The sequence below is a fragment of the Chenopodium album genome, chromosome 3 (assembly GCF_948465745.1).
Source record: "Chenopodium album chromosome 3, dcCheAlbu1.1, whole genome shotgun sequence".
Taxonomy (NCBI): Eukaryota; Viridiplantae; Streptophyta; class Magnoliopsida; order Caryophyllales; family Amaranthaceae; genus Chenopodium; species Chenopodium album.
The window spans coordinates 76,664,882-76,677,504 of record NC_137836.1 but is presented as its reverse complement, the minus strand read 5'-3'; the positions used below and the strand labels follow the sequence as shown (position 1 = coordinate 76,677,504).

The following is a 12,623-nucleotide window of genomic DNA, read 5'->3' as shown; positions in this document are numbered from 1 at the left end:
ATGCGTTGTTAAACTTCTTGAAATGCTATATTGATGTGATTTCTAGCCTTAGACACCTAATATTATCCAACAATGACATGTTATAAGAAACAAAAAAGGCTATTTCACAAGAAAGGTAGAAAATGGGTTGAATAGAAGTCATATGGGCCATATTAGGGCCATTTTGTGTTAATATGCTCTTTTGATATGATTTCTTTCCTTATACACCTATAACTAGATAATATTGACATGTTATGAGATAAATAAAGTTCATTTAATAAGAAATGTAGGAAATGGGCAAAGTAAGGTCATATAGGCCATATTCGGGCCATTTTGGGTAAAAACCGTCATAAACCTTAACAAAATGCTCTCCTATACAATTTTAGGGCTTACACACATACAACTATCCAATATTGACATGTTATGAGAAAGAAATAGTTCATTTGATAAGTAATGTAGTAAATGGGCTATATAGAAGTCGTATAGGTAATATTTGATAAAAATACATATTTTTTGCCTAATTAATTATTTTTAAAATAATGTTTTTGTATTTCAAGTTTTGCAAGGTCCAAAAGGATGGTCCGTTGACAATCAAGGAGCTTAATGAAGTTCGTGACATGTTGGCGTCTTTCATCACCTTCAACATGTAAATGGCATGCATTGTAATTGTAAATTATTTATGTTAACTTTTGAACTATATATAACTTATTATTCATTATATATGTGTACTTACTATTATTTGTATATGTAATCAACTTTTTTTTTTTTTGTATTGCGTTTGGGAATATTTATATCTATATATATATATATATATAATTGAATTCTTGTATCTAATATTATTTTTGTATATAATAATTAATAATATTATTATTAGTTATTATAATAATAAAATTATTAATTATTATATTTAATATAATTGCTGGAATTACAGGTTATTATTATTGCAGGTTTTTTTAAAAAAATATTATTGCACGATGGAAAAAAAAAACGAAAAAAAAAAAATTATACAAAAGGCACCGGTTAGGCAGGAACTGGTGCCTAAACTATCTACCACCCAAAAAAAAAATGGCGGGAGAGCAGTATTCTACCCTATTCTACCTTATGGCACCGGTTAACCGGTGCCTATTAAACCCTATGGCACCGGTGCCTATTCTACCCTATGGCACCGGTTAACCGGTGCCTATTAAACCCTATGGCACCGGTTTTGAACCGGTGCCAAAAAGTAGGTTTTTGGCACCCCTCAAATAGGCAGCGGTTCAAACCGGTGCCTTAGACCGGGTTTGAACCGCTGCCTAATGCGTTTTTTCTACTAGTGAATCTAACCTAATTAATCTTACTGCTCCTATCAAATTTAATTCATCTCCCCCAATAACTCATTGAAATCAACCAAACTAATTCAAAATCATCCAATTTCTCCTCATTCATACCCTAATTTTTCACCTTCTTCATCTTCCCCATTACCTTTCTCCCTCCTCCTTCAAACTCATTCCAGATCTGGTACGACGAAGAAGAAGACGAAGAAGAAGAAGACGACGTAGGCTGTTGTCAGTGGGTTGGATGGGTATTCGGTGAGTGTGGCGATTTCTTAGGTGGTTTTGGGTTCGAATTGGGGTGGGTTGTGATTCTGGGTTCGAGTTGGGGGTTTAGTTTCTGGTGGGTTGGTCATTTTCGATGGGTGGATTTCAGTGGGTGGTCGTTCTCGGTGGGTGGTTTTCATAGGTGGTCGTTTTCAGTGGGTGGGTGGGTTTCGTAGGTTCTGGGTTCTGGTGGGTTGGTGGGTTTCGTAGGTGGGTGGGTGGGTCGTTTTCGTAGGTTCTGGGTTCTGTGGGTGGGTTTTGGAGGGTGGTCGCCGATCTGGGTTTTGGTGTGTGTTCGTGGAGGTTGTCGGTGGTTTCGGTGGCTGGGACGCTGGATGGTTCTTTCATTTTTTTTTAAGATTTGGATTGATTAAATATTAATGACATACCCTTACTTTTTGTTAAGCACCATTAAGAAGTTTTGCATTGGAGTCCGTTCCTCTTCCCAAAGTTGCAGATAATGGTTAACGGAGGTAGTATATAGATTTTAGAATGGTAACCTTTAATAAAATTTGTGTGTCTTTTAATATTATTGTAAACTTAAAGTACGATGTTATGTTAAATATAGTGACCCTAATTTTATTTAACATAGTGACCTTTAATATTTATATTAACTAGTATATTAATAATTTTAGTAAACAAAATACTACCTGCACTGCATTAACAGTTATTTGCAACATTTGCCATTTTTGGTTGCTATCTATTAGGTGCGACAATTTTTTTCTTTCCATTCTTAGTAATTTTTTGCCAACAAAATGACCATATTACCCTTACTTAAACAACTTAGACATCTAATTAAATTACTAACCTAATTTAACTCTTTACCTAATGAATCTGATTATTGTAATAATTTTCACAAAAAAATCATACATCTTCATCAAAACCATTCAACTCCCTAACTCTTCTTCAATTGAGATCTCCAGACACTAATCCTACATTTTTGTTCATCTTCCCCCTTCTCTCTCCTCTTGCGATTTGGGTTTGGGTTTGGGTTCGTCTGGTCGTGCAGTGGGTCCGAGTTTGTGGGTTTGGGTCCAAGTTTGTGGGTCTGATTGTGGGTCCGAATTCGTGGGTTTGGGTTTAGATTTTGGTCGTAGGTTTGTGGGGGTTGCGTGAGTTTTGTGGGGATGGGTTTCAGATCTGGTTCGTTGGGGTGGCGTGAGTTTCGTGGGGGGTGGTTTTAGGGGTTTCAAATATGGTTTTGTTGTGGTGGCTTAATTGGGAGTAATTCATCAATTCGTGGTGGTTTTGATTTAATTGGGTTTCGTGGTGGTTTGCTGGGTTTGTGTTGGTTAATTTATTGGGTTCGGGGTGGTTTTGTCTGGTTAGTGGTGATTTTGGGTAAGTTCTTGGTGATTTGCTGGGTTTGTGGGTGGTTTGTTGGGTTCGTGGTTGGGTGTTGGGGGCTTTGGCTGGGTTCGTGGTTGGGTTTCGGTAGTTTTGGAGGTGGTTTTGGGTTCTAAGTGTCGGTAGGTTAGGTGGTTCTGGTGGTTGTCGGTGGGTTTTGGTGGTGGTTGTCGGTGGGTTTTGGTGGTGGTTCTGGTTTTGGGTTTCAGTGGTTATGGGTTTTGGTTTTTTTTTTTTTTTTTTTTTTAAAGTAGAATTAATATATACTTAACCAAGGGTCCTTATTTTTCAATAATCATGCTTTAAAAGTATTGCCTAGGAGTCTGTGCTACCTCCCTTTGTCGCAAATAACTGTTAACGGAGGTAGTAATTAAAAAAATTAACCTCTTATGACTTTTATATAATTAAACAATGATTTTTATTTTAGGATGTTTCTACAACGGTCGTTTGAAATATGACTATCATATTATTTTCATGATAAATTAATATGAGCGATCCATTTTTTCACACTATAAGTTGGACACAACTAGTATTCTAATTTCTACAATGCAAATATAATTTTTGAAAATTTTAATCCAACATAAAATAAATATTTTTCGAAAAACTGTAAAATAAGAGTACAAATTACATAAATAAAACTAAAAATTTGATAAATTAAAAAAAAATGTTGACAATAATATTTTATAGCAAAAATAGAGTAATATAATTAATTACCTGGATAAAAATCTAATATATATATAAATAAAGTAGGCATTTTTCGAGAGCATTTGGCGCGCCACATAAGAAAAGGTATTATTTCGACCAATGAAAAATTAGATTAATAATTTATTTTAGAATTAAAAAATCTACTCGCCACCTAAGCAAAAGTGACGAATAGGATTTAAGAATTTTGACACATAGGTATTGAATAATTAAAATTTAAATTACTTTTAAAAACCAATAATTATCTTTTCTAAAAATAAAAAAAATAAAAAAAAACCAAGTAATAATTATCTTTTTTTACATGCAAATTTTTAATCGCAAATATCTTTAATCTCTCTCTAGAAAATATTGTAAAAGTTTGATTTTACGAATAGAGAATAATTAAAAACTAAGTAATATCTTTTTACACATATGGATGCAAATTTTTGATGGAAAATTCTACGTATCTTTAATCCCTCCCTAACAAATATTATAAAAGTTCGATTTTAATAATGTACTCAACAAGACAAATAAAACTAAATCTTATATGACTGATTTCCCATAATTTTTAATAGTTAACCGATTATAAATGAGACTAACATTTTAAACAGAACGAGTATATTAAATAAACGCATAGGCAAAAGACTTATTTTGATCAATAAAAAACGAGATTTGTCATTTCTTTTTTTGAATTAAAAATTTATATTGTCACATAAGCAAATTAGTGAATAAGGTTTGGAATTTTAAATTCAAGCGTCACGTAAAATAAATAAAACAACAAAAGATAACTTTAGTGTTAAAATTAAAATTATCTTATGATATTAGGAATTTTATCCATATATCTAATGAATGATCTTCATAAATATACAAATTTTTAATTAAATAGAATGATATACTAGAACCGTGCATCGCACGGGCTTACATCTAGTACATAATTATGACAGTCATATTTCAAACGACCACGGTAGAATTTAATTTTCATTTATTTTAACATAGCAACTTTTATTTTATTTAACAGAGTAACTTTTATTTTAACACGGTATCCTTTATTTTTACTAAGAAAATGACCGTGGTGACTCTAATATAAGTGGTTCACCATAAACTAATGTAAACCATGTCTATTTAAGAGTTTGTATTAGATTAATAGACCAAATCGCTTGGTCCAACGATGTGGTGTAACCAGTATTAAATATCTTCGATGAATATGCCTCAAGTGTTATTCGTAATATAAGATCTTAACCAAGAGCATCAACTTGTCAACATACATACAACATACATGGTCTAATTAGATTAGGAATTCAAAGATGGACCTACATGGAAAACAATGTATGCATGTGATCCACCATCTAGCAATTCCTTTTCCTAAGAAAAACAATTAGTTGTTGCAAGATTGATTAACTGTTATAATAATCAAACATACATATCGAATTGAATTTAGTGATACTTGTAATCTTGTATATGATTTTGAGCAAAACTTCTTTCATTGCAATTCGAACATATCTTATGCGGCCCTTTTTCATATCACAGTAATATATACATCATTCCTAGTTTCACGAGGGACTGTATAAATCTATTGTAGGCCTTACAGTCGTAGAAATGATTCTCATTTCAGTGTAGTTGATAAATTTACATATATTTTATTCGTAATAAATCTTCTAATAATTTATATTATATTGGACGAAACTCAAATTAAACAACTTATCTAAAACTAATTCTACCAATCGGACACACTCATTTTACTCAACAAACGATGTAGTTGCAATAACAAAATCATAAAAATCTACAACATAAAAGTTTGAGGGTCAGAATATTCAAATCTTTTTTAAAAAAGTTAATAATTTACATAAACCTTAGAGATATATATTAGAGGGTAGAGAAAAATAGAGCATAAAACGAATTCTAAGAATCTAACCATTACATTAATTAGCTTATATATACTTTAACTTGAGTTGAATCTTTGACATAATATATTGACCCAAAATTTCATATGAGGAGACGTGATAAATTATAAAATCAATCAATGATGTGACTCGAATTATTAGCTTAATCTTTTAATTGATTTAATCCTTTGTCCAATAAAAGGATTTTATCAAATGGACCTCAATGTTCCCAGGTAGGATCATATCAGACCAATTAAATATTCTGAAATTTCATGATATGTTTAATGCGCATGACCACTAATTCACACTACATGTCCTTGTAAGCATTAAATAATAATTATAAAGTTGAAATATGCTCAAAGAAGCAATAGCTATATAATAATTATAAAGTTGAAATATGCTCAAAGAAGCAATAGCTATAGATAACGTACCGTTCTTATAAATCATTATACCAAAAAACCAAAAAAAAAATAAAAAAATAAAAAAAATCTTATAAAGAAGCAAGAAATTAGTATAATAGTAGCATTTGCTTTGTAAACAAACAAAAATACATGGAGTCCACAATTATAACAGAAGGCAGAGTTAATTATTTACAAGGTTTAAATATAGAAACAAGCTCCGTTAAAGATGAACAAGTCTTGAAAGAAGCTGGTCCAACTTCGGCTCATGCTATTGGCAATGGTTAGTTTTACTCTTCTTAGTTAATTATCATAGACTATATTGATCATGCATGGTTAATAATAATATACGTAATTAACTAAGGATGATGAACGTACGTGGCGTTTCCATATATTATACAAGTACGACTGTACGAGTATTAAGTTATTAACTAAGGATGGTTATGGTAATATGTGTTGTTTATGGTGGCACAACCACTACAAGACGTGATTTTGGACCTTGTGGTTGTCGTCGTATGTAAATACGTAATACTTGTATACATCTAAGGTGGTTATGGTATATCTAAGGTGGTTATGGTAGTTGGGAGGTAATGTCTAAGGGAAATCTACCATTGCTCTACTATACTTTTATTTAAGCTCTATGTTAGTACATACAAAAAACTGTAGCTTCAAACATAAGCAAAGGAAAATTTGTGAAAAATCACCTTTAAAAATCGACTTTAAACTTTTAGGTTAGTTGTTTGTCATCCCATTTCTTATATTCGTCGTGCAAATTCTCCCCTTCGATATTTTTACAAATCTACTCCTAATTAATGCTTAGACTTGCATCACTAGGTAAAAATTCCTCTGTTTTTTTCTAAGACAATTTTGTCATGCAAAAAAAATGCAGATTCATGGCAACAAGTTAGTTTGTTGCTCATAACGGGGTTCAATTGTGGATGGATACTATCCTTTTCAAATCTTATGATGGTACCACTAGGTTGGACATGGGGTATCGTCGTGTTAGTTCTGATCGGGTTAGCCAGTGGCTACGCGAACTGGCTATTGGCAGGGTTTCATTTCATACAAGGCCAAAGATTTATTAGATACAGAGACATTATGGGGCATCTATTTGGTTAGTTTAATTTGCTCAAAAAAACTATAAGTATCAACTGTATTTTTCAAGTGTTTTATTTATATTTGGTTAGTTGTGCAGGGAAACATATGTACTATGTAACATGTTTTCTCCAATTTTCAACCTTTATTTTGGCAAACATGGGTTTCATCCTGCTAGGAGGCAGATCACTTAAGGTACAATTTTATTACTTACATCTAACCTATGTGTTGTCTAGAGAATGTAGCGAACAATTTATTTTCCGGACATTCTAGAAAATATGAAGCATTTTTCATGATTTTTAATATTAATTATTGATTGACAAAGTATATAGTTGGCGGCTCTAACTAAAAGTTAGCATTGTTTCAAAAAATAAAAAACTAAAAGTTAGCAAATTAATGCGTAGATAAGATCCTTATACGATTTGTTGCTAATTGCATATCTTTATGTTGCTTTAAATTTATAAATAATTAAGCTACTGCACCTAGACCTAGACCTGTCAATTTCTGACAGTCCCAATTCCAAGCCCGCTTTATTGAGAGAAAACCCGACCCGACCCAAATGACCCAAAATTGACCCAATTTAGCCCATTTATCATGATTAATAATGATCCAAGTAGTCCAAACTAGTTGAACCAAATGACCCAAACAACCCGAAATTTAACCAGAACCCTACCCGCTAACCCGAATAGACAGGTCTACACCAGTTCTCTTTGTAGTAGTAATGTAATATATACTCCCTATTTATTAGGTCACCTTACAATTAAGATTTAAGAGTAGCGTGTGAGTAGAGAACATGGGGTCATGGCCTACTACAATGAATTAAGAAAACACAAGCATTGCAGATGCTTATAACTATCCACCATTAACCACGGTGGGATTTATGAAGAATCACTCCTCTTTGGCTGTGATGCATTTCTGGCAACTTATGGGTGATCTGTCCCTAAATAAAAAAAATCTTATTTTCACTCAAAATCTTTATTTCAAAATAAATATTAACTTTTTATCATTTAACCCTTAGGGCCTGTTCTGATTGATTGAACTGATATTGGAGCTGAACTGAGCTAAACTAAATATTTTATGAGAGAATGAAATTAAGAACTGAATTGAAGTGAAAATAATCTAAAGAGAACAAACCCTTAGTCCCTTACTATTCTTTTTTATACACTATTACTGAATCAAGGCCCATCTTAAGATTATATGAGCCATAGGAAAAACAATAGATTTGGGACCTTAAGATTTTTTATACTACATAAAAATATATCACTGCACGGTATATTTTCTTCGGCGTGTTTTTTATGCAGCTGACCAAACCGTGTAGCCGGCTAACACACACACTAAAATACACACCGAGTAACTCCTGACTGACTAAAAAACCCCTTATCCCAACCACATATGAAACTTTGTGTATATTCTTTTAGTAATATAAATTTTTAATTGATTAATAAAAATTATTTCATGATAACCATTTTTGAAAAACATTTATTTATTTTATGGTTTAACAACAAAATTTACAATTGCTCATCACAAAAAAAAAAATATATGAGGTGGGGTAATATGCTAGCAAGCATAGTGCTCTCCTCATCAATTTGATTATTAAAAGCTACAAGTAGTAGATACTCGTAGTTATTGTTTATTATCAGAAAAGTAAAGCTTGTATTTGTTCATCAATTGGCTCTTTGTGTTAATTAGTATATGACATGTCAATTTTTTTTTTTTTTGACAGAAAACATGTCATTGGCGTCTTGATTAATGCTTGTATAGTTGTATGAGTTGTTGTACTCTAAAATTGAACGATTGTTGGAGAGCGAAAATTCTAAAAGCTACGCATTACTTCCCACGGAAAACGACATGAATTAATTTTTTACTCAACTGAAAACTAGATCACATCCCCCCCCCCCCCTCCTTCCGGTCATTGACCTAGGCCATTGCACTCCCTGCCTACACTTAAGGGCGGACTAAATTTATCATAAAGTCTTATATGTGGCTAGTTACACGATTAACCATCCATCAAGAGGGTTACTTTGATAATGTTATAAGGGTTACTTGTTTGGCTTTATAGGGATTACTTAAGAGTTACTTGGTAAGTATTACAATGGTTACTGGGTCAGTGTTAAAAATGGCCACATGATGTGACCAGCCGCACACAAGACGCAGTGATTGATAAAATCCCAGTATTCATCTTTTTAAATATTCACTTTTTCAACCAAACATCTCGATGTATCTTTTTAGTTTGTTGATGCAAGTCTGTAGTTATCACCAATATTATTATATGTTAATCATGATGAATTCTTTTTTTTCAATTTATACATTATTGAATTCTCTAACAATGGTTTTTCATTCAACAGGAAATAAATTTGGTGTTTAGTGACACAACAATGAGGCTCCAGTATTTCATCATAATCACAGCAATAGTTTACTTCCTCTTTTCTTTTACCGTACCAAACCTCTCTGCCCTGAGAATTTGGTTAGGAGCCGCAACAATCCTCACCTTCACTTACATCGGAGTCATTCTTGTCGCAGCAATCTGTGATGGTATGCTGTCAAATTTATAAAATTGCATCCGCATAAACACGTAAAAATTGTCACAACTTTATGTACATATAACATAAAAAAACCAAAAAGGTGCGCGTTTTATATCTTACTTGTTACTTGACCTAGCAAGGAATATGTTTGTGCACACGTACACACTTGACTAATTTTAATTTACTCCCTAATTGTGTATTTCAAGACAAGTTATTAATGTATACACTCATATAGGAAAATCTAATAAACATAGAGACTACGAAGTGAAGGGAAGCACAATCAATAAGGTGTTCAATGCCTTAGGTGCGATATCAACCATCGTATTAAGCAACAATTCGGGCTTGTTACCTGAATTACAGGTCTAAACTTCTTCTCCTCACAATTTTAAAAGGGACAATCATAATATTTACTAATCATACAAATCAAATGAAGTCATAGACGACGAAAACGTTATTTAAAATAGCTAAAATAATGATCATTTTGGTGTTTAATTTGTTTGTACACGGTGCAGTCTACCCTTCGGAAGCCGGTTGTCAAAAACATGAGAAAAGCAGTGTATGCACAATTTACTCTAGGTGTCATGGGGTATAATGGTGTTGCTCTAGTTGGATATTGGGCTTACGGTTCGAATGTGCCGGATTATCTCCCTAAGGCACTAAGCGGGCCTAAATGGGCGAAAATCCTGATCAACTCTGCTGTATTTCTTACTAATGTCATCTCACAACATGTATGTACAATTTATATTATCGGGTCTATCTATAACAATTCACTTAAGCTAATAATCTAGATTGAGTCATAACAAACTTTATATTATTATTGCTTATACATACATTTTCAGATGTTTTTCCAACCAGTTCACGAGGCTTTAGATACCAGATTTTTGAAAGCAGAGGAGGGTGTATACTCGAAAGAGAATTTGAAAAGGCGGTTCCTCCTACGAGCGTTTCTCTTCACCGGAACTACTGTAGTGGCAGCAGCATTACCTTTCATGGGATATTTCATAAACCTCTTGGGATCATTCACACTTGTTACATTAACGTTTATATTTCCGAGTATGATCTTCATCAAGGTAATTATTTAAATATATTAGGCCCTTATTATGTTCATAATGTTAACACATTATTTGTATTTCAATTTGATAAATATAATGTTATTGTACTCTAAATTAATGGTACAGGTTAAGGGAAAATCGGCTAGGATTGGACAAAAGGCATGGCATTGGACTATCATTTTCATATTTTCTTTAGTTGCAGTGGCAACTACAATATCTTCATTCAGATTAATAATAAATAATGTTAGAAGCTACCATTTTTTTGCGGATCAATAATAATATTGAATTACATAAATTATACATACGTACAGTAGTCCGCGTTGATTGCTCTAGTAGTTGGTTCTACACCCTCTCCAGCTATGGCTGATACCAAATTATCGCCTTTCCATGGAGTGTTACACGGGGTGCTTGTGTCGCGCTTGCACAGGGTACCAGTGTACATTGGAAGAAGACTTGAAAAATTCGAAGTAAGCCGTGTGATTTGTCAATTATGTTTTTTTATAACAACCATTTTAAGGCTATTGAACTTTTTGGTACATTGTAATATCTATATCTATTGAAATTATGTAGGGTTTGATTTTTCTTTACTATAAATGTATATATGGCATGTCATGATTCTATAATAATGCATTAAATAAGCTAAGTTACCTTCTTTTTATTAAGTACAAAATAGAGATAATCAGTCCTTTGTGTTAAAACTTTTTATTCTAACAAATTAAATTTTAATACAATACTACAACTATTAATATTTGGATGTTTCTACTATGGTCCACTTTATTTGGACCATCACTATTTTTAATTATCATTGGTTGAATTTTTAATTTTTTTTTAACCTTGGTCAACCACTATTTTTAGTATTTTCTTTTTTTAATTCAATTTTTATTTTCCAAAATATAATTATTGAATTTCTGAAAATTATTATATGATTTTCGAAATTTATTTATTAAAATCAGTTTTTAGTTAAATAAAAAAATAACATTAAATTAAAATAATCAAAATAAAAAAAAAATTGTTCATCAATGTTCTTCATTATTCATCATTGTTCTTCAAGCTTGTTTATCCATGGATGAGATTAACCACCATTATGGTAATCTTTGTCCCCTAAATACACTCGCACATCAATGATAATTGAAAATATGCATCGATTTACATATTATATGTGAAGAGTTCATTCGAAATTTGGATTCATGTATGAATCTGGGATTGTTTTTAATCCTAAAACAATAAATGTTAATTGGATAATCGCAAACAAGGGATGAAAAATCGGTCATTATATGTATGCGAAAATTAAAAAAAAAATTAACAAATTTTCGAAATCTGGTTTTATGAGCAGCAAATTGGAGAAGACAACGATTTTTGTTTTGGAATACTTGTTTGATCCGAAAAAAGAAAATATATAGTTTTCGATTCTGTTTGCATATAAGGTATTAACCCAAATGCTAATAGGACATTACCTATAAAACGCAATATTATTGTTTATTTGGCCTACGACCATAAGTTATTTTGGACATTGCTAATAATTAGTTCATACTGTGCATGCATTAATATCCTAATATTTTTCTTAATTGATAGCAAATAGGATCGTGATCCTCAATCCTCATTCACTAGCCAAGTCACAATTTACATATACCAAGTTTGGAATGATCACTTATATATGAGCTATTGTGGTTTGAAATCTGTATGCATATTCCTCAAAATTTTAACTCTCAATCAAACCACCTTTAGAGCTATTCTAATGACAACCTAATTGTCAAATTAGATGATTATCGTCTTATCTATCGTGTGACCCAATGATTGGATTACTTGAATACTAGTTTGTTATAAATTTAAATAATGAACCGTCTTCGGTTATTATTATAATTTTACAATAATTAAGGAGAATGAGACCAATTCTAAATACATAAGTAATGTCATATCCTAATATTGGACGAATCTCATATAATAACCAAATGAAAAAAAACGTGGAGGTGAGCAATTACATGGCAAATTATTTTTTATTTTTTATTTTTATTTTTTTTTTGTGTGGAAAGAATAAAATGACAAATTGTTAAATATAGTAAATATATTTTTATATTTATAAATTAGGAAAGCC

General features: G+C 31.8%; 1 protein-coding gene across 1 annotated transcript; it reads left to right on the top strand.

Moving 5' to 3' along the window:
• Positions 1–5,931: 5,931 nt before the first annotated feature.
• Positions 5,932–11,187, top strand: LOC145617457 (proline transporter 2-like). The gene is made up of 8 exons (XM_081672163.1): positions 5,932–6,145; positions 6,752–6,976; positions 7,058–7,152; positions 9,303–9,489; positions 9,715–9,839; positions 9,992–10,207; positions 10,319–10,549; positions 10,658–11,187. The coding sequence occupies exons 1-8, from the start codon at positions 6,016–6,018 to the stop codon at positions 10,805–10,807; spliced, it is 1,359 nt and encodes a 452-aa protein (XP_081528289.1). The 5' UTR covers positions 5,932–6,015; the 3' UTR covers positions 10,808–11,187.
• Positions 11,188–12,623: the final 1,436 nt, after the last annotated feature.